This window comes from Stegastes partitus, unplaced genomic scaffold (assembly GCF_000690725.1).
Source record: "Stegastes partitus isolate 25-593 unplaced genomic scaffold, Stegastes_partitus-1.0.2 Scaffold385, whole genome shotgun sequence".
In the NCBI taxonomy this organism is placed as follows: Eukaryota; Metazoa; Chordata; class Actinopteri; family Pomacentridae; genus Stegastes; species Stegastes partitus.
Window position 1 is genome coordinate 177023 of NW_007578116.1, and position 23377 is coordinate 200399.

At 39.2% G+C, this 23377-nt stretch overlaps 1 protein-coding gene across 1 annotated transcript in view; it reads right to left on the reverse strand.

Annotated features, from left to right (window-relative positions):
• Positions 1 to 579: 579 nt before the first annotated feature.
• si (sucrase-isomaltase) overlaps positions 580 to 23377 on the reverse strand; it is a 65284-nt gene continuing 42486 nt past the window's right edge. The window contains exons 31-47 of the mRNA XM_008285075.1: positions 22770 to 22898; positions 22479 to 22592; positions 22301 to 22363; positions 22017 to 22133; positions 21809 to 21899; positions 21573 to 21711; positions 20661 to 20794; positions 20507 to 20541; positions 19766 to 19882; positions 12266 to 12414; positions 11426 to 11510; positions 11190 to 11246; positions 10412 to 10536; positions 9722 to 9810; positions 7675 to 7724; positions 3547 to 3717; positions 580 to 807 (exon numbers count right to left, since the gene is read on the reverse strand). Coding sequence (XP_008283297.1) covers positions 730 to 807; positions 3547 to 3717; positions 7675 to 7724; positions 9722 to 9810; positions 10412 to 10536; positions 11190 to 11246; positions 11426 to 11510; positions 12266 to 12414; positions 19766 to 19882; positions 20507 to 20541; positions 20661 to 20794; positions 21573 to 21711; positions 21809 to 21899; positions 22017 to 22133; positions 22301 to 22363; positions 22479 to 22592; positions 22770 to 22898 — 1743 coding nt within the window. The 3' untranslated portion in view covers positions 580 to 729. The remainder of the gene's footprint in view (positions 808 to 3546; positions 3718 to 7674; positions 7725 to 9721; positions 9811 to 10411; positions 10537 to 11189; positions 11247 to 11425; positions 11511 to 12265; positions 12415 to 19765; positions 19883 to 20506; positions 20542 to 20660; positions 20795 to 21572; positions 21712 to 21808; positions 21900 to 22016; positions 22134 to 22300; positions 22364 to 22478; positions 22593 to 22769; positions 22899 to 23377) is intronic.

Sequence of the window (23377 nt, forward strand, 5' to 3'; positions counted from 1 at the left end):
AAGTAGTGTGCAGATTAAGTGACTCAATCAATTTACACTTATATCTAGAGAAGAACTCTTTTGTGTGTGTGTGTGTGCATATTTTATATTTATATGAAGACGTAAATGCATATGTTCAGGATTACTCCACTTAAAAAAACAGTACTTTGAGCCTTTTACCCCAAAAGCAGTGGAGTCCAAACGGCAATTCGTAACTTCAGTGTTAATTTCAGTTACAGCTACTAAAACTAACATGGTTATTTATTATTTATAGTCATATCCAAAAAGTAACCAGCGTGTCTATATGGGTGCAAGAAACCTGAAGCTTGATCTATAGCAGTGGTGCTATTTTTACCCTCATCTTTTGAAGGCAAATTTAATGTCATGTGGAACACATCAAAGCGAGCGTCATTGTTTTTGCAGCAAAACACTTTTTATTTTGTGATTGTTCTGGAGCGAGGAGATCGAAAGACAAAACCAAAGTTATTATATGCACAAGTTCAAAACATGTTGTTTCTTTACATTTAATTTAAAGGCACAGCAATATATACCCCCCCTCCCAAAAAAAACAAACAAACAAACAAAACAAAAAACAAAACAGAAAAACAATACAATAAACAGTTCGGATTAGATAGGTGAGCTGATCACATTAAAGTTTCTGGCTTTACATTCAAATACATTTCATTTTCTTCATTAATGCACTATTATTTACAGATTCATTAACTTATTAGTAAAAGCACAGCATTGCATTCAGGCACTGGTCGTCCATGTGATGGTAAAAGGCTGATTTACTTTAAAAGCCGTTGAAGTAGCATCCATAATCAGCTCCTACAGAGAGAGAGAGAGAGAGAGAGAGAAGGGACAACTTAATACTTGTGTTTATTGAACATTGCCTTTGCATCTTCATTTGTTAGGAGTTTCGCAGACCACAGTGCTGTATGTATATAAATAATAATAGGTGCAAAATCAACTTTTTTTTTTGTTTGTTTTTTGCATAGGCTTTAGCTCTCCATGATCGTGCACAACATCAACAAGTTTACTGTAGACGATAAATTGCTTCAAGTTTTGCTAGAGTAACTCCCTGCAGAAGTTGAGTCCACTTAAAGTGACAAATGTACAGCACATTCCTCCTGTTCTTTTCCATCGAACCTGATTTAAAGGATGATAATCCAAATGTGCACATGTAATCCAGACACTGTGAGTTCTGGGTAAAGTTCCACACACCAACTCGTACACATGTGAGGTGATATATTACAAAGGACAGTAAGAACAGGCCGATATGTCTTCAGGATAAAACATCCTGTCCTGCACCAGACAGAAATAACTCTCCCACCTCACTGTATTTAAATGACACAGCACCAGCTGCTTACTGATTCTTTCAAGTTGTTACCCTATCAGACAATACTTAAGAAGATGAATGGATTGTCTCGCACTGAAACACCACTTATTACCATGCACATACTGTGTCACCCTCTTTCCCTTTCTCTCGTTCCTTCCTGCCCTTTTTCCTCCCCTCTGCCCATCTTTCATCCTTCCTGTTTATCTCTTTTACCCCTCTTTTCCTTCTCTCAGTCTGTTCTCCGTGATGCATTCTGCCTCTCCACTGCACTCTGTCCATCCTTCTCTCTTTCCTCAAGATGGACTGTCTTTCTGTCTTTTCATTATTCTCGAGCCATCCTTGCATCCCCAAACGCACACACAAAATCCCTCTGTCATTCTGACTTTCTTCATCTGCAATTCTTGCCCGCTCGTCTTGCTTCTCCCTGTCCGTCTTCTCCAAGAACAGTATAAATCTAACGCTTCTGGGCTGTTTCACCTACGATTATTTATGGAGCTGCTGCTGCTATCATTTTCATGCTCCTGATAAGTGCACTGAGTACAGTACACAACCTTGACAGGAATATTTTATCACAGGCCAAATGAGGAAAAGTAACACACACTATCCGCGCAAACTTGGCTTCTTCAATCCTTTTTCTTCAGCCATCCTCCACTTCGATCCTATATGACCTCATCTCTTCTTTCATACTCCCATTTGTGTATTTGCCTTTTGGCAAACTTATTTCTTCCGTGTCGTCAAGCTTTCGAAGAGCTTTCCTTCAGCTCAAGTCATGTTTTACTAAACATCCCACAACTGAAGCCTTGTAAAAACGCTGAATCCCTTCTAGCTCCGGCTGAACCTTGGTGGCCGTGACCCTCTGGCCTCAATCCAGAGAACTACAGAGGAGGTTCATGAACAACCACTGTGGGATATTCCTTTGATGTAAAGAACAGAGAATATACAAGTGTTCCATTTTCACCGTGGCCACTATAAATGAGAGCGACTGTGGCACTGCAAGGCACATTGGACACATGCAGAGGACTCTGCTTTGCATAGACAAGTTGTCATGATTCTCCATCAGGTTTCTGTCTGCTCAGCCACTGGAGCAGATGATGGAGAGAGCAATACGAAATGACAGTCATTTCACATGAGCAGCTTTAAAATCACTGTCCTGAGTCAAGTCTTCAGCTCTGTGTTCATTACAAAACAACAGTGTCAGGGGGAATGCAGAGTTGATTACAGCTATTAGCGACAAAGTGCGGCACAGCAGGGGATGGGCTGTGAACCTGAGGTTTTTTAGTTTTAGTGACAGTTTCTGACTGGCAGGGAAATGCTCAATCAACTCAAAAGCCAGGGTGTGTTTATGGAATGTGTGCAAGTAATGATAAAAAAAACAAAAAAAGCTCACTGTGCTATGATATAAACACACAAAAGAACTATTCATTGACTGAAAAGATTGTTTGTATGTCAGACAGTCAACATGTTTATTTCAAAGTTATTCGAGAAGGAATTTAGCTTAGTTTATATGTGAAGTGCAATGGAATATGTTTTCTTGTGTACATATAGTTAGAATTGTTCCATTACTGTTAAAGTTTCTCATTTTTGCCAGCAGACAAGGTTGTTATTTGTGTTCCAAAGATCAGTCAATAAGGCTTTGGGGGGAAAAAAAAGGAGGAACCAAAAAAAAAAACAGAAAGAAAACAGCTGTTATTGAATTGTGTCTACATTGAATTTTCCAGTGGTACTGTGAGGGCAATGTGCTGTGAATTGGAAAAAGTAAAGTTTTCCTACATTTTTGTTCTGTTTTGTTTTATTTTGTGGCTTTAAAGCTGCAGTTGGTGCAGTTTTCCTAACAATACATTTAATAGAACACATAAATTAATAAAATAGGCTATACTAACCATTATTGGTATGTTTCTGTGTGCACAAAAATAACCACCATGTGCCCGAAACTTGCAACTTATCTATGCTGAGAGCTTTTTTCATTGACTGTTTTCTTTACTTGACAGTGTCAGTCCGCTGTAATTTGCGGTTATCATGTAAAGCTTGTGCACAGTTGTCAAAAGCATGAAGAACATGTGTAAATTAGAAACCTTTGAAGGACTTTCTTCTAGTATTGACTTGTATTGTATTACCTGTAGCTGTACCTTTATTTAATTCTGATGCATTGAGTACTAAGACAACTACATTAATTATATGATGACTAAATTACTGCAGAAGATGAATGAGCATTCCAGAACTATTCTCACCTGACTCTCAACGTTGTGTTGCGGGGTCAGTGTGTGAGTCGTTCCTTTCGAGTCTCGTAGGGTCGCTCCTTTGATGAGAACAGTGCCTGCGCCCCAAACCTTCACCACACCGAGGTTTAGCTCATCAGCAGCAGCCAGGCCGTTGTGGACAATGTCACAGCTCAAGGTATTCTGGAAGAAAAAGTTTCATTAGAAATAGAATAAACACAACACATGAGATGATGTACCTGATTTGTGTGAATGAATATTTACTAAAATATGACTTGTCCCATTTATTTATTTTGCTGTAGCATCTGTGCGACAGGCAGGACATTAATCTTGAACTTTGTGTCGTAATTTTGTCGTTTGTGTTGTAATTAACTGAGCCAAAGGATTTCAACCCCCCCATTTTATCGTCTTTAATTCTGTGCTTCATCACTTCACTGAGTGAGACGTAACATTTAGGTATCTTTCTTCATATGAGTAGTTTTGTATCTCCCATGTTCTAATTTTTGACTTTATGTCCTAATATTCTGCATTGGGATTCTGATTGTCAGAATAGTTTCACCTCCATGCTTGTATCAGACTCCCCTTCTGTGAAAAACATGTGCCTGGGTGCACACATATGTTGAAGGCCCCTCATTTTCCATTAAACGATGTACTGAGGAGGATGAAAACGTTCTCGCTTTGTAAAAATGGCCTCGCTCTCAACGTCCAAAATGCGTATGGAGCTGAAGGAACACACATAAACACACACACGCGCACACATCTATGCTCAGATAGCCATCCAAAATGGCATACGATCTGCTAATCTGCCAGGCAGCACTGGCCTCATTGCCCAACTTATCCTCATCTTCCCACATCTGCCTGTTCACACATACACCCACAAGTGCACACGCACACAAGCACACACACACACTTACACTCTCTTCCTCTCTCTCTCTCTCTCTCTCTCTCTCCCTCTTTGGCTGTCAGACACTGTGCCTGTTTTATCACTGTGTGAAATTGCTTTGGATTGAGCCTGATGGTAGGCAGAGGACAGCCACAGATGTTTGGCTATGGTCGCTGTATGTGTATAGTGTAGACGTGTGCATATATGAATGTTTATGTGTGTATGTTTGCGATTTAATTTGTGTTTATTAATGTGTGACTGTGAGCTTTTGCCTGGCAAAAAGAAAAATGGAGCTGGGTTAGTCCCATTAGTCCCAGCGATTAGGGAGTTTCTGACATGTGTGTCTCAAACTGTGATCAAACTGTGGGCTGGTAAACACTTGGTTCTTCCTGGATTTAGCCATAAGTGTTGTGAACGTACAACATGGACTCGAAGGGCTCTATTTTTGTGCGTGCGCAATGTCAGCAGAGGTGTAAACACGGCTACAACTTAATGTGTTGTTCTATGTTTCTTTTGGAGTAACTGAAAAAGCCCAAAAAACACATGTTCCAATGTCTGTGGAGAGATCAGGCTGATGTTGTATTGATCATTTAATTTGGCATCTATTAACCCTCTGAACTCCAAAATCTGCCAGCAGGTTTAAAAGGTGTGTTTTCTTTTTAAAGATTTGCCAAAGTTACACAATTTTATTCTAGCAAGAACTTCCTGGCGGCCCATGGATGCATTATGTGTGATTTATCCTTCTGTACAAACAGCCCAAAATGAGCTCAAAATCATAATATTCAAACACAGTCACTTTATTACATGGATCTGGCTCAAAAAAATGACCAAACACAAAACTGGTTGCCACTAATCAGATACTGTAAAAGAAAACAAACAAACAAAATGTGCTCCAGGGCGCAACTGAGAAGCCATGAGTGACTTAGCAAAAACCAAGTGTCAAGAGACAAAAACTCTGCAACTCTTAAGCTGAATTGCAGGTTTTATTGACACAGATACGCAGATTAAACTAGAGATCGGAAAGAAAATTAGACACTAATCAAACAAATGTGTGCAGCATTGCTCAAGAATGGTATACGGAGGAGCAAGTTGCTGAAAAATACATTTAGCATGGTGAAATATCTTTCTAGTGCTGATGTGCAGAGTTGTGTATATAATGTCTATATACAGGCCTAATAAATAATCTGTCTATTGCATGCAGAGAACCACTATCAGTAACATGTGGGAAAAGATGTTTTACTATTGATATCAGTTGTTGTGTTTTTTACTTTTTGTAAAACAAACAAAGACATCCAACTTTTGTTTGTGTCTTTTTTATGGTTTCTGACATGGTAGCTGTGCCATAATGCCCAAATGACATTTTTGAGTTCTTTCTACTTCTAGTGCTTGTGCCGTTTCCATAGAGATGCAGCATTACTTGCCACATTTAACCAAAACTAAGAAGTGACAGAAGAAAGAACAATGCCTTAATGACTCAAGATCTTCTTTTGCTGAAATAGTTGTGTTGTGCTTGCCTTTGAACCAACACGTTCAAAATGAATGGGCGCTTCCATGGAAACAGAAACTGGTTAAAATGTCTTTTGTGACTAGTTGAAATAGCTGCTTTGGAAACATATATATTTTTTGCCATTAAATCAGCATTTTCAAGTTTACCCACCATAGCCTCTCTGATGCATGTGTACAGTGCATTATTGCGAATAATCAAGGACCGCACTGGGAGTTGTGTTCTCTTACACACCTAGATATGCACTAGGGGAATGAGGCAAGTTGATGTACCAGTGCAAAACTTTGAGGTACTTTAAATATTTCAACTTGCATCCATCTCTAGTACCATCAGGGAATTCCCTGATTGTTGCCAAATTCATTGTCCAAAATGACAGTGGCCGTAGCATACAGCCAGTCTATGAGTAGAGCAATCTTCAGTGACAAGAAGACAAAGGCAGTTCTGTAGCAGATGGTATGATCCCCACAGACCATACCATCTGTGATTTCAACATCATGGAGTCAGTCTGGGATTACATGAAAAGACGAAAGCAAATGAGACAGCCTAATTCCACAGAAGAACTCTGGTAATTCTCCAAGATGTTTGGAACAACCTACCTGCCAATTGTTTTAGTTTAGTTTCAAAGGCAAATATTGTTTACACCACATAATGCCTGTTGTTGTTTACTGCACTTTATATGACATTAATTGATAAATAAAAGCTTTTATTGCATTATTGTTGAAAGCTTCTTTGCTGTAGTGTACATGAAAAGGATTCTCTCTTTTTTTTCTTTTTTTTTTTGTAACGCTGAACTTGGTGTTTGTGCTTTTGCCAAGTAAAACCCCAAATTGCTCTTTGTGCTAGTGTTTGTGATAAAAGGTTGTCTGAGCAGGCACAAATGTAAGTGCAATTTTTGTGCTAAAACAACGACCAAAAAAATACTCTGTGATCTGCATAAAACAAGCACAGTTGTTCCACTCTTCCACTCCAGTCACCTCTGTGTGAGCATGTTCGGTTTCAGCCTCAAAAATAACAAACAGCTGCATACACAACAACAGGGTTACACCTGATCAAAATTACATTGTGGCTTCATTAGGGCTGCTGGCTTGGTGATGAAACTGAGACTCTTTAGACTCTACTTCGCCCATACGATCTTTCAACTTAACAAACAGACTCTGCATTGCCCTGCATTATCTATTTTCCTCTTGTTCCCTCCTAAAATTGTAAAATCGTTTTATATTGCCACCTGATATGCGCTACTAAATTGTACATCAAAAGCAACAAGGAGAGCAAGACAATAAAACAAGAGGACACCAATAAAAAGCTTTGCCATCTGTGTGTGTAAATCATCTATTTAGGTTGTATTAAAGAAGCAAATGGCTATTGTTTATGATATTGTAAATTCTGGTTAAAGTTTAGTAATAAATAATCATCTTTCAGGTGATTGTAATGGTGCTAATACTGAATGATTTAACACCTGACACACTTGTGTGTCATTATTTTGATGGAGGTGTCACAAGATTTTTTTTTTTTTAAGGTGAGAACTTTGTATGAGCCAAAGGTGTTAAAAGCTATATTCAAATCACCACCCCAGAATTTTAGATAGATCCTTTGCTAATGGTTTCCGACAGTTAGCCTTTGACTTCCGCCGACCACAGCCCCATTGAATGGTAAAGCATGGGCTTAGTTGTAAGTCTTGCTGTGTAATAACAATAATGATGATAAAGAAAGAAAAAAGAGAGAGACGTGACATGTAGTTGGCCCTTGAACTCACCGTTGCTGCGCTAAAGGTTGTCTGAAGATATTGGTTTTTCTGCACCGTATCTGAGGAGAGAAAATAGGAGTCAATTGCATACAGAGGAGAGACATGAAGAGGAAGAAAATAGTGTGTGAATGAATGACAGTTTCAGAGAGATAAGTGAGCAAGTGAATAAGTAGGTGAGCTGACCGAGAACTCGAGTAAATGTTCAAATGACTGACAAATAAATGATCATCTGGTGAAGTATGAGTAAGTAGCTGACTTATTATTAGACCCATTTACAAATTGTCTCATGGTTTGACTAAATGAACAAATGATTGAATAATGGAAGTAAAATGAGTTAACTAGTTAGCTCTGCTGCTTAACCGCATGAAAGGCTGAAAACAAATTGGCTGCCCTGATGAGAAAATATAGAACTGGTTGAATGAATAAGGCAATAACTGATGAATGAGTAGCACACGGATGAGTCAGCCTGACTGACAGCGGAGTGAATAGCGAACCCTCTGAAGTTCAACTGAAACAAGCAGAATTAAAAAAAATAAATAAAAATTCAGAAAAGCAGATAATACCAGTAAGCAGGTGCGATATTGAAGCAAACAAGAAAGACATAGGGCGGCTACAGTACATGGCAGACAGACAGGGAAGACGCAGAAGAGAGGGAGCGAGGGACCAGATAAAAGAGGAGTGATGGAGAGCATATCTCTAGGCAGCGACACGAGGAATTACTGTAATAGTTTCTGTCACTCCCCTTCTCTGCATTCCTCAATCTCTCTCTATCTCTCTCTCTTTCTCCTTTGTCCCAACACAAACATGCCTTTCACAGAGGAGTGCATCTCCTCACAGAGGCACTTCAGAGACCGACTCTGTTCATATGTGTGTGTGTGTGTGTGTGTGTGTGTGTGTGTGTGTGTGAATCTGAGAATGTGTGAGAAAGTGGTGGAGGACTGTGCTGCAGTCGGCTGTGTCTCCATAAAGAAATCCATATTCAGTGAAAATAATTGCATGTGCTTCCTCATACTGTATATGTGTACTGTACCGGGGTAGGAGGCAATGCAAATTCTGTCAGATGTCATTTATATACCGACCCTGCTGTTTTGACTTGTACATCACAAAATAAAATCAACCTACTTTTTTTTTTTTTGGTCGCTATTACCCATCGAAAGACATTTGTCTGTACACTTGTCCGTCCCTTTCTTGTGCATATGATATCTCAGTGAGACCTTGAGGGAATGTCTTCAAATTTGGCACAAACATTCACTGGACTCCAGGATAAACTGCGTCAAAGATTACTGTGACCTAACAAAAGACTTTTTTTGTCATAATTCAATAATCCATAAATTAGTTATACAAAATTTTAAACAAATGTCTTCTGCAATGAAATGAAGCGATGACATTTTATTTCCAAAAGGTTTTGGGTCACCTTCACTGTGACATAATACCATTGTACATACTGTACTGAATTGGTGACACTAATCTTGGATGTCCAGTTAAAACTGTGGTAATTTGATAGATCCTCTGTGCTACAAGTTCTGTGTGGCACATCCATGGTTTAGAATGTTTAACTTTTTAAAAGAAACGCCCATCTTACTTTATTTACTTTATTTCATTATCTGCTGTCGTGGCTACAACTTTGTCTTCTGTGAGAGTCTGATGTATTGGCCAGGAATTGAACATATACAAGGTATTTGCCGCTTGCTGTCGCAGTTTCTATAAACTTTCGATACTTTCATTTTTGGATAGGCTAGTTGGTTCTCCCGTACTTTAGTGTCGTTTTGGTTGTTATTTTTGGTAGAGCTCACTCTTATTTTAAGCTAATCATTCCCTTTGTTTTAACCCCAAATTTATTACAAATAAGTCATCATTTGTCCTGGTAAAACTGCTGTGGTGTGGCTGCTTGGGACCGGAGAGGGATGGCGCATTCGTGTTGTGTTCAGGTGCCCCTAGACTGGACGTAACACTATCGTAAACAGTCACTCCATGAATACATCAATAAAAGATGAAATGACATGCTCCTCTATGTGTCTATGTATAGGTATGTGTTGACGAGTGACCTTTTACTTACCTATACCATCTCCGTCATCCCAGAAGAACGATCCTTCAGCAGTTCCAGTGGGACTCAGGGCGACGATCAGTCCTAAAGGATTCTTCCGACTGAAACAAAAGGGACAGAGAGTCTTACAGCAGATTGCTGAAGGGCAGTGTCTATTTATACCTGCTGCTGAGAACAAATACATTAACATTCCTGCTGGGGGGATCCACCTGATCTAACTGTGGCTTGAACACGCATTACCACCTGATCGTCTACCTCTCTCATTCTCACAGCCAACTTCCTGAACACACACTGATACTCGTATAAGATGGCCTTCATTTTGATTATTGTGTATGTAATAAATGGCGACGTACCTGCCACGATGGTCATATCTGTTTGACTTTGTCAAATTAAAAAAATCTGAAACATTCAAATACTGCAGTGATACCCTCCACCACCCTATCTTACTGCACTGGCATTGAGGCACAGACAGACAACAAACATGCACACGCACACACACATACAAAGGCATCACCAAGAGGGGTCCGGAAAAATGTCCACTGTTGGTAATGAGGGCCACTCTTGGGTAGAAACGCAAGTGCATGCACACACACACAACACACACACACACACACACACACACACACATACTTTTCACACTACACACAGGACCAATAGCTGTGTGCTGCCATGATGTGTCAGACAAGGTGTGTGTGTACGTACCTGTAATGTGTAGTGTTCTCTGGTTTCTGCCAGGGTAAGATGTATCCTCCTCTGATATGGAGGTTAATATGGTCAAGGGGTGTTGGCATTGAGATATAGCGCTTGGAAGACGGCACTTCTTTAGCCTGATGCAAGAAATAATAACAATCAGCTGTTAAAGTCCTAGAAATACGAGATTAATTAACATTGATTCATTTTGTTTAACAAGTCCTTTGCAGGAATATTGTTGACATAGTAAAATATGTACATGCTGCATCTGAAAGATTTCAGAAATGTATTACACACCAAAGGAATCATTTACAAATATCGTTCTTCCATGACTTTCCACTTTGCCCTTGATCTTTCTCTTATAGCTTGTAACTCGCTGAATGCTCCCTTGTGTTAAAGGGGGGTAACCACCCCTCTCTACCATCTTATGCCCCCATTTAAACTGCTGTTTCATGTTTTTTGTTTGGGTTTATGATGCTGTTTAACAGATGGGGACTCCCCCAGCTAGAAAGAGACAGAGCAACTTTGTTTCTGTCATTGAGGTACCTTCTGCATTTGTTGGGCTGCAACTTCCTAACGATGAAGCCAAACACTTCATTCAATATTAATATTTGTTACTTATTTGTGTTGATGAAATGTGTTTTCAGACACAACACATGTTTTCCATGTAGTGCCTTGTTTCTTCAACACATTATGTTATGTTCAAGGTTATTTTCTTCTTAGAAAAGATAGGGGAGGCTTTGGGTTCACTTTTGTCTTTCTAATTGTTTCCTTGTTAGTACAGACTCACCGTGTAGTAGTCATACCAGCGTCCTTCAGGTATATAGCCAGACACAGTTCGCTGTCCCTGTCAGTAAAAAAACAAACAAAAAAAAAATATGAAAAAGAATGAGTCCAACTAAAAGGAAGACAAATACAGACAGAGCAGCTACTCTTCTTAAAATGGTCAAAAAGTTACAAATTTGATCCTTATTACTAAAAAATAATTAATAAAACAAAACAGTGTGTGTATATGTGTGCACATACCTTATTTAGTGCAGGGCTGATAAGTAGAGCGGGTCCCCAGAGGAACTGATCATGTATCGCCCATGTCTCTTTGTCGTGCACAAACCTGTGACACACCGGCATGGAAGCTATTAAGCCTGACTGAAAAAAGACATTACTAACACTCTCTCATGTGTCCTCAGCCCAGATGACTGTTCAAATACTCATTCAGAATTCAATGGCATGCAAGCCAAATAACCCTGCCAGACTCACCCTGCCAGCTCCTTTAATACCATCTGTGACTTTATAAGAGTCTCTTAAAATGAATAAATATGTCTTTTTTCCTTACAATTTCACACATTCACATCTGGGAGCTGCCAAGTGCAGCCACAGTCATCTTGTGGTTGGCATCTATACAGTCTCACTGGAATTGAAGTGCCTTGCTCAAGGGCTTTTTCATGGCAGCCGTTGTGGCAGGGCATACACTTCTAATTTTCATACCATATCAAGTTATTCTAATGAGAAAATTTGTCAAACTAGCCTATCTTACCTTGCTTCATAATAAGGTTGGTGTTGATATGATCTCACTAGTTGATAAATACATAGTTGGCCATCAAAACAGAGTGGTACTGAAAATGTTTTCAAGAACTCAATGGGAAGCTCCTTCTAAACGCATTTGCAGTCCAGTAACTACCACATGTGATACTCTGCACACTAATGAGAAGCAATGTGGTATAAAATCAGGTTATCTCACCAGTGATCAGGATAAAAGATCCATGTGGGTGGTCACTAAATTATGTGATTATGTGTCTTTATGAAACACTAGAACCATGATTTTAGCAGAAAGGATAAAAACCGTGTGTGTTGCGTGTCTGTGCTTACTCATGCAAGAGCGGTCTGACCACAGTGCTTCCTGTGGTATGTGCTTCATACATCAGGGTGTACAGGTAGGGCAGGAGGGTGTAGCGGACATTCAGGACGTCCCGGGATATCTCAGCAAAGGCGGAATCCCAAGCAACGGGATCTTGTCGCTAACACAGAAAGAATGAAAAAAAATACTAATTACAAACAGATGAAATTAAGTTGATACCAGTAATACTACTAGTAGTCTGTGTGTGCTTCAGTCTGACTTAAATCCCGTCAAGAACCTGTGGACTGTGATGAAGAAACAAGTATGAGTCAGAAAGTCAACAAATTTGGTTTTACTGTACGAAATCTGTCACAAGTAATGGTCAAAGATATAACCAGAAACTTGTGGACAGCTACCAAAATTTCCTAGTTGAGTTGAAAATGACCAAAAGACGCATTTCTGTACGCATAACTTTGACTGTCCAGATTTTGTCATATTTACTCCTCCTGGATAAAGCTGCATGTCTCTGGCCACCAGTGATCATCCATGCAGAAGACAGAACTAAAGAAACAGCAATGTTGTTGCAGTGTGGCGCAAAGCTAGTTAGTCCTTGTCATGAGTATGAATACACAAATTGTATCTATATTTTAGATTTACATTCAAATATGGATATTTTATATTTTGCTCTAACGCAACCTTGTGTGGCTGCTATTTTTAGATTTCATTTTAATGACATAAAAAGAGGACTTACAATGAGGACTATCTGATGTGTCCGACAAACACAGCATTATCTCGTGGAACAATGGGTGGGACTTTTACAGTGTAAGCATCCCCAAATCCAATAGAGACCATGACAGGGTTACGTACTCTCCAGGGACAGTGAAAAAATACTCAACTGTGGACACGTTAGTAATAGGCTTTTTAAAAACATGAACTACGACCCCAGTAGGTGATTTGAGGGGAAATGAGGGGTGATGTCATCCTTCTCAGTGTCAAAATGAACAAAATGCATCTTTCATTAACCTGCAGTCCCTCATGTTTTTGTGTATGTTGGTTTGTTGTTCACATGGATAAACCTCAAATCACCAAGTAATGTAGTAATGTAATATAGTTACAAAAAACTCAAATAATTGCATCTTAGGGAAGGGCAGATAAACACGCCGTTTATTCCATTCCTTTTACCTTCCTCTTGGGTTTTGGTTTTAATCAGACAAAAATGCTAACTCTTTAATTCTCACTGGAGCACCCTGCACAATGCTTCTGCATGCGAAGAAGTCTAAAGCTTCACCAACCTGCCAATTAGCAGTGCACACTTGGTGATGAAGACTGAATTTTTCAAAACCTTTTTTTTTAGTGGTATTCCCTGAATCATTCAGTTTATCTGTTTGACATCTAGGTGAACCACCTTTATGAAGGGATGCTAAATGCAAAAAGTCAACAAAACATCCGCTCACTGAAATTATTATGATTTTATGTGTGTCGAGAGACAAGCACTTGGTGTTGGAGTGAAAAAGATTTGCTCTTTCAGTGGATGCACATTTCAAAAGTGCTGGCTATTTCTCTCAGTTACAAATGCAGATACACAGAAGACATGCAGGGCTATGCAAGAAAACAAGCCATGTCATAGTTCATAATGTTGATTCTCTATTTGGATTTGACAATGTTGCGAGACATGAAGAGAGACAAGACAGTTTGTAATGCGCTAGAAATACAAGAATGACCTGTGGACTTATACTGATAAATGACTGTTCTGTCACACACTGTACTGACATTTACCTAATGTTAACTGGCAACAAGTGTAACACCTCCTTTAGAGACAAGGACAGAAAAAGAGGGCATGGTGTACTGTCATTTTTTTTTGTAAATGTGGGCCAATCTAAAAGTGTTAGCTCATTTTCAGGAACTGTAGTGAGGACAATAATCAGTCTAGGCAACACACACACACACACACACACACACACACACACACACACAGCATCATAGGGAGGAGCATATGGTGGTGACACGCTTCAGCTGATCCTCTGTGTGTGCGCGCATGTGTGTGTGTGTGTGTGTGCCTTGGTGTGCACTGCATTCTGCAAATGACTGTGTGTATATGCAGTAGCTCAGTGTGTTATGTAGTTAGGCATGAATCTGTATATATGAACCTTCTGTCTTTTCAGCTTAAGAGGCAAAAAAAAAAAAAAAAAAGTTGCACAATATAATGATCAAAATCATCACGCAGAGCAATAAAATGACAGACATTCACTTCCCAGCTGCAGTTTAGCTGGGTCATATTTGATAATAGTTATTAACTGTAGCACAGCGGTTACTAAGTACAGGCCTAACAGCACATGATTGAACACCGAACATTTCCATTATCTTATGACCCAAGGAGTTTACCAGATTATCATTTAATTTTCCAAGGAAATTTACAAGATTGTAATTATCTGGAAACCCAGGAGTTCTACCTGCCTCCCTTTTTCCAGTAACCTTCCTTTTGCCCCCGCATGCCATACAATCAGATGTGTTCACTGGGAAGCAATTATCATGCTAAGTTGTGTGAACGTGACAGACAGAGACTGAATAAATGATTCCGAACAGATGAATATGAGCTTGTCTTGCTTTAATGATTCGAAAGAGGATGTGCGGAGTTAATACTGTGCAGATATTAAGAGGTTTGACAACCCAATGTGAGGTCCAGACAAATCTTAGGGCCACATTTGGGCAGCTTTGTTGTGTAAAGCTTCAGTGTCAATTTGGGTTTGCTTGTGTTGTTGGTGTAAATTGGGAAGTGGGAGTTAGCCTTTTGACTTTGTAGTCATCTATGAATGAGAATGGACGGTATATTATGGAAACACTTTGATAAATCTTTCACTGTGACTACACACATATTATAGCGTCATATCATGGTTACGTTGTGTGGATTTTAGTTGTCTTGATGAACAGGTTTTGTGTATCTAGTACTGTAATTGTGGAGCACTCAATGGTTGTGTCTGACTCCTCCACCATTTTCAGAAAATGCCACAACCCCAAAGAGGCAAGAATTTTTTTGTGATTAAGTCTGATGTAAATATGGAAATATCCACTAATATGTGGACTGGTGATCCCTGTAAGATTACATGCATAGCTGTTTTTTCCCATTAGGTCACAGCAAACTAAAGATTTACCAAAATATGTGGAGTTGTATCAACAGCTTATGCCTTTGCTGGGATTTGATGTGACTATTCTGAACAATGCCGGACGGTAACTGATCCTGGATCAAATACTATTGCTGCTTTCACAGTTTTCATATAAAACTGGGCTCAGACATGCCTTAGAAACTATTGAACTCAAAATGATGATCCTCAAAGGTGAAGAAACTTTATTGGCTTCAAATGCACATGTGAAGCAAGCAGGTCTGGTTAGACAACTGACAAGACAGTCTCACCAATGGCAGACAATGGTTTAGCCATTTGATTTATTCAAGCGATACCACCTAGTTTTGTTAACAGCTGGATCATCATGGGAAGAGACGGAGAACTGATGATGCATTGAGTTTTATTTTAGATTTCCAGATGTCATTTCTTCATTCACTGACATACATCTCAGTGATCAATTTAGATATCAATATTCTGCTCTCATATGTATTTATTTTGTCATCTTAATCTGTTCTCTTAGCTTCCTAAAGCAAGGGAAACAACTTTGTTTTCTGCTTTTTAAATGACATTGTCTGCACTTTTTTTCTGTCCTATAATTTTTTAGAAAAATATCTTTATATCTTAAACTAATATTTGTACAAAATGGGCAATTTAAATGCACGATCTTAGACATTTTACACTGTTTCTGGTGTTGTGTGGACTAAATGATTTATCAGAAAGTCAGAAAAATAATTTGTAGATTAATTGATAATATTACTAACTACTAAATTCAGTTTCTTCAGTCTATGACACAGTATTCATGGGATATGACCACTGATAAATTTGGGGTTGGGTGTACAGACCAGATATAATGTGCTAGTTAATGCCTGTCCAGCATAAACACATGAGTGTTTCTGTTGCTGATACTGTTATTATCTAAGTGGTCGGATCGTAAAGGGGATCATTTTGAAAAACTTGTACTTTTTAACATTCAGTCACACAAATCTTGTCTGACTCAACAGTTACACCACCGTCTGTTGGGCCCTCAAGGTAGACTTTTCATCTGTGTAAAAACCAGATGAGGGATTGATGAAGAGATGCGAGAAGAGTGAGAGGGAGACAGAGAATCCATCTTATGAATTCACCTAATTTATGGCCACATTTATAGCAGCAAAAGGCCTTGTGATACACTCTGAATGTAGACAGATATGTATGTATGTGCGTACATACTTACGCTCGGCAGCTTCCAGGAGAAAAAAAAAAAAAAGAGGTTATCTGGCTGTGTCAGCCCTTCTCATTTTTTCTCTCCTCTACTTCTCTTCATTTATCTGTCTGGAATCTACTCCCTCACCCCATGTAATAAACCTTTGAGCTTCTGTTTTGCATTGCAGAGCTACAGTTTTGCTCGCATCGGTAAAAGAAAATATATTTAGATGAACAATAATATGTCCCTTTGGGTGAATAACAATATCCATGACTCCAATATGACTGCGCTGCTAAGAACAGGCTTGCTGTGGAATATATCTTGTTTAATTAATTTGTTCTGATATGACTGTGGACACTGCAGTATATTGCTGGTGCAGTGAAATTATCTCGAGGTCAACACTGAAAGTTGTCTGAGGGCAAAGAGACACTAGGCGTGACAGAGCTCTGGGAATGACTCTGCAAAAACTCTCCTCTCTTTTTTCTCTCTCCACTGTCTCTGACCTTGTGTACCCTCCAGTCTGGTTTGTGGTGTTAATATTTTGTTGTCAAATGCCTTGTTAAGCAGACTGGAGGTTACAGTCGCTAACTGTCGGATGATTAGGGATTTTATATGGCTGACTGGGAAAAAAATACAGTTTTTACAGTACAGACTACATAAATAGCTGACCTTGGTTTTCTTTGCTCTCGTCTCCCAGTGCTGGTTTGTGTATTTTGTTCTCCTCTCACCGAGCCCCGTCCCACCTCCCACACATTGCTTTTCTAACTTGATTGTTTCAAAATCGGTAAGTTGTTTATTCAGCCCCGTCCTGCCTCTCACATCCTTATTACTATCCTGCGTCGCCACTATTTAACATGCTAAATTGCCATCTTGTTTTATTTTCCACTAATTTTGTCCCTAATTTTTCTCCTTTTCTGTCTCATAGCCCATGAATTTGTCATCGTGTCCCGATTCCTCTATCTGTATTTGCTTGTCAGTATTTTTCTGCTCAGTTATACTCTTCTTTTTCTTATGTTTGGTATAATTACCTGTACTGTTCTCTTATCAATTCTCTCTCTATCCCTCTTACTCTTTGTCTTTACCTCTTCCTCTCAAATTGTCATTTTGTGCCGCTCTCTCCTGCCGTGCGTGTGTGTGTGTGTGTGTGTGTGTGTGTGCTCTTTTCTGTCAGTTTTACCCATGTTTAAACACCCATTTGCAAGCCATTATTAAATGATTGGAATCATGGGGCGTGTGTGTGTGTGGAGTGGAGGTTAGGTGGTGTGCAATGGTGCCCAGATCACCTTGAGAATTCAATTATATCCCCACTCCATGTCGTTAAAAAGCACAGGCACTGACACACGCACAAACACACACACAAGTGTGTCCTGTCTAGTATTGCAGACTCCAGTGCAGAGAAATTTCGCCTCGTGGGATCGATCTCCGGACGGGCGTTATTGGATTTCTCAGATGTGTTCCAACGCTCTTAAAGGTCACCACTAGAATGAATGCCACCGACACTACACCGCCAAACAGGTCTATCTTTTTGTGTGTTTGTGTGGGTGTGTATGTATGTCAGACACAGATTAAGAGAGAGGTAGCAAAGGAAACAGAAAGAAACTGATTTTGCATTTCTTTTTTTTTGTTTTTGTTGGCAAACAACAGAAGTTGGTAGACGTTGCTAAAATATAGTTTTATAACTTGACCCCATATTTTCTGAGCACAAGTGCATGCTTGCCAAAGTAAATTTGAGATGTAGTGAGCACCAGCACTTGGTGTCATTTCAGGCCATGGGACTCAACTCTCATACCTTTTGAAAGCAATAAGCTCCTTTTGCAGAGTTGTAGTCTAAGTAGTTGTCGTATAAATGAGCAAAACATGTTCACTGGATAAACTTGAGCTGAAGGAGAATAATTATTTCCTTGAAAAACGCTGTTACACAGTTTTCATTTTTCAGATGAACAGAAACAGATTTTCAACACAAAAATATTGTTAATAAAAATATGTTCATTTTTAACTTTCTTTTCATACTTTCAACACATTGATTTTGGAAGAATGATTGTTAAAAGTGGTGCATATTTGGAAAACCCCAATGTTTACCACATATGCAATCTTTGCGTATCGTTCCCAGATTTATTGAGTCAGAGTCACTTTAGTGGAGTATGGACTATCTTACTTGCGAGTAGTGTATCCGTTAGTTTAAGAAGCTAAAAGGTTTCATTGGTTTGAGTAATGTTATTTTATAAAACAGTCTCACACCAAAATGTGTAACAGCTATTGTATGTTGGTCCACAGCGCAAAACACATTTTCACAATAAAATTTGGAAAACTGTGAGATGGCAATGTTTTGGGGGGGTTTATGGCCGATTTTTTTGTATTGGCTTGCATTTGTGTCACGTGACTCGGAATTTTCGTTCCTTTGTACATAAAACAAGCAATAAAGGCTGAATTATGAAATCTCATAGGTGGTGGTGGCATTGACCACAGCACTTTTAACCTCGAGACCAAAGTGCAGTCTTGAACTATTCTTTGTATTGTCTTCATATGCTGTTGTTGCTGTTTTCTGTCATGTTCAGTTGCTATTTTTCTTTTGTCTTCACAACAGAATTACTTGGTTAATTTTCGACACCAAAATTACTTGGTTAGGGTTTGGAAAAGATCATGGTTACTCCCAGTACCGAGTTGTTTTCTAAGTTGCGAGGGTGATGGATCTCGCCACAAGAATAGCCCCTCAAAACAGAATCATCATACAGTTTTCATGTATATACAACAATATGTTTTACACTGAAGACCAATGTAGTTATTTCTCATTTAATGTGACACTGGGCTGTGTTTTGTACCACTGCTATTGCGATGACAACAGCAGAATGAAAAAAGTTTTTTTTTTTTTTTTGTACATAGACCAGCCATGTTAAAAAACACATGCAAGTAGAGTTATTTCTTCAACTTTGGTAAGAATTCCAGGAAATACAAATATTTTAGCGACCAGCTCTGACTTCCAGTTGTGACTGTCCCAGCCTATTGTGTCAAGGCATAGCCACCAACTTAAACTTGTGTGCGTGCAAAAATTTGCACATCCATTTCATAATGCCCTAAACTGAACCTCTATCTTTGGTTAATGTCTCCTCTCACCCACGAGGAAACATCTTGGATGAGAAGTTGCAGCTCTTAACACGAAACAAACAATCTCAAATGAAGTTGATTTAAGAATTCACATCTCTATGTGAGAGTTTTTTTTGTAATTCACTCACCGGGTTACCCTTGCCATTGTGGTTGCGTGAGTATGGATAGAAGGCACCCAACTGCATCCAGCGAAGACACATCTCATACTCAGTTGGATTGAAGAACCCGCAAATGTCTGCCCCAGTCTGAAAGACAACCATGGACAAAGAGCATGAGTGCATGTATGTGTGTGTAGAGACAGAGATTGACAAAAAGAGGAAACATGAGCATCAGGGAGCAAACATAGGAAATCAGGTCACGTTACTTTTACTGCAAGTATCATGTTACTGAGGTGTCCTTGTGCATTATGTATTTGACCCTGTGGCTGGATGAGGGACATGCAAATGACTCGCTATATAAGGATCAATAAGGTGTCAGATTGTAATCATTATTAAACCCACTGAGAAGATGAGAAATGACAGAAGGACGATATGTGCGGGAGAGTAAGAGACAGAAATAAATACAAAGACAAAGGGGCAAACAAGTAAAGACAGAGAAAGCCAGGAGAGCAATGTAAAAATGCAAGTTTCATTTAGGACTACACAATTAGTAACAAATTTTTATATGGCATGACGGACTAGCACGAGGCCTCTTGGTTGGGGTGAGCCTTGTAATGACAGGCTTCATATTGTATTTCTAGATGTCCTTTGATCAGAGGGTCAAGCAAACAAAATAACATCACTCAAGCCGATGTAATCTATTTAGAGAGGACAAGGTCACATCAATAAGATTATGTCTTGTCAAAACAAGGATGAGATGATGATACTTACGTAGGAGATGCCAAACAGACTGAACTCCATCATACCTGTAGCACAAAAAGAGAAATGGGAAGTCAAAGATTTATTAAATTTTTCTCTGTTGCACAGATTACAAGCATGTGGGATATTTAATCCTGAAAGAGTATAACCATGAGTCTATATGTACCAATAATGGATTTGTATAGCTGGTCCCAGCTGGCGTTGTTGTCTCCCAGCCAATGTCCAACCCATTTTCCACTGGAAGGGTAAGTGGACCTGGTCACCACTATGCCTCTTTTACCTGTAATCTCCAGCAGGGAACTGCACAAAGAAGAGAGACTCAGGGATTACACATAGCAGTAACGTACACATACATAACCCAGCAGCTAGCATATTGTGTCTTTGTTCTCTTCAACAGAGTTCATTCATTTTAGGAGTGATTTAGCCAATTAATTGTGACTGTTAAAATCCAATCACAAATAATCAGGAACAACAGTGACAAAATAAAACATTTCCTAAGCTTAAGCAACTGGGCTCAATGCCCAAGCATCCCCAGGCTTTTCTGTGGCTAACTCTGCAGTCTGGCCTTCCTGTGGCGACAAGCAAATTTTACCACAGGGATCAGTGTACTTACACTGGCAGCTATTATCATAAAGATTTGAAGAGAATATATTTCTGGCTGGTAGATATCAGTTCTGTATCTCCTGTGGCCAGATTTTAGTTCAAATACTTTTGCAATGATAGCTTTCGGTCCATTTTACTCTTTACCTATATGCCACTTGACTGTGTTCAGATTGTGCAGGGTTTAGATTATGGTAATTTGTCTACTTCCAAGTGTAGTGTAGTTTACTTCGCAATTTAAAAAAAATCTTAATTTACATCTCTCAGACGATGTGACCTAGTTGCTGCATTTAAAATATTACAATGATAAAGAGTACCTGCCCTAATTTCACCTTGTACCACCCAAAAAAATATAGAAACTGGCATTAAAGTGAGCATAACTGCACAAAAGCACACATAAAAACTAAAACAAACAAAACAAACAAAAACAAAAAACAGAAACAAACAGGCCCACAAATATCAAATAATATTCACTTACTCATATGTGGGCTTAGAGTGGGACCAGCCGTAGAGGTTGTGGACGTCGTAGTGTTTGACTCTCTTTCCATCACTGAGTATCTGCTCACTGTTCATGCACAGAGTCTTGTGGTTTAAGCCCATTTCTTTAGTATCCAGAGCTTCAGAGTGCACAAACACACACAATAAATACACAGTTAAATGCATACCAATATTGTAGATGACACAAGGAGAACGACAATTGTGTGCATGTCTTACGTGGCATATACGGTGGGTTCTCTAGAAGTGGATTACCAAGACACTTCCCTCCAACTGTGCCGTGGACAAAACTGGCAGGCTCATTCATGTCCTTCAGATAAAGACAGAGTGTAGGTGATGAAAGTGAAAAAAAAAAAAAATCCAGTAGATTGAGAGGGGAATGCAAATAATGTCAATATATTGGAATGTTCTCCTTCAGGGCACTCACAATCCAAATGCCATCAAACTTCATGGTTTTGTGATAGAAATCAACGAGTTCTTGATGCCACCATGCTGCCGTTTCATTGCGGAAGAAGTCTGGGAATGCAGTGTAAGCCCTGTAGAGCTGGAGATGAGACAGTCAAATGATCAGGAAATGAAATGCTAAAATCTGAGATATCTCAAACCCTGATTTATTTATATCGTAATTTGTAATTTTTAGACATAGTTTCCAATATGTTTGAAACTTGGAAGAGCTAAATGTTGGCAAGGTGAATAGAGAAATTATTGTACCTCTACTTGGGTATCCCAGTCCAGTGACTCATCCACTACAATATTGGGGTAATCAGGCCAGACCTGCAGAAATGGTTGCAAAATACATCATCACACCATGCAAAAGTCGTGATTGTGTTGGTTTCATTTTGTCTTGATTAAAGAGTTGTTTGACTTGGTTTGGCCATCCATTCCATACCTTGCCCCACACAATTTCATCACTGAGTTCTTTGGGCCATTTGATGAAAATATCCGCTGCTTGTCCTCTATCAAAGGCAGGGTAAGTTGTCTCATTGCCTGAGATGGCAGGATCCTGGAAATGAAATAGACACAAATCTTGCATGAACTGTAGCAAAGACTGGCTGGTGTTTCGATAACCTTACATATATATTTGCCAAATATATGCTTTAAACATCTTCAAAATAATATTCACAGCAGCTCTACATGCTTATGTGACTCTAATCAGTATTTTACAAAATAATGTCAATACCAGAATGAAGATGAATCTCATGCCTTCTCCTCTCAATCTGTCAACCAGAGCAGGCAGTCCCTTAAACTCCGAGTCCAGGACAAAGTCCAGCTGACGCTCCATGTAGTCGATATCTGCATATTGCACATCCTGTAGCAGATGCCATTTAAAACTCAGTTTAATAGGTGTTAAACATACGTTGAACAGTCTGCTTCATAGTCAGTTATAAAAGTTTGCAGTGGATATTATCAAAGTTTTTTTTAAGACTTTGTGCTGTTAGATGAATAAATGGATGACAACTGCTTCTATGTCTTATTCATTACAATGACAACAACGCTCAACCTGTTTTTGGTTGTCTAGTGTGTCGGTAGAAGTATGATGTTAAGTTAACGAGTCTGCACAGCTAGCTGATGTGTAGTCTTTTTAAATAGCTGTATTTTCTGCTATCTTTCATTCGAGTTAATGATGCATGATTCTTTTTTGGCTGGCGTCAGCTCCTTGCAGGTTAGGACTTTGTGAAAGCATATTCGGGGGATCACTTGATTATCGATGGAAATTCCTGTGCTCTGTTCTGCATGATGAAAAGGGTGGGATTCAGGTCATGTCCTCATGGGGCATCTTGCTGAGGT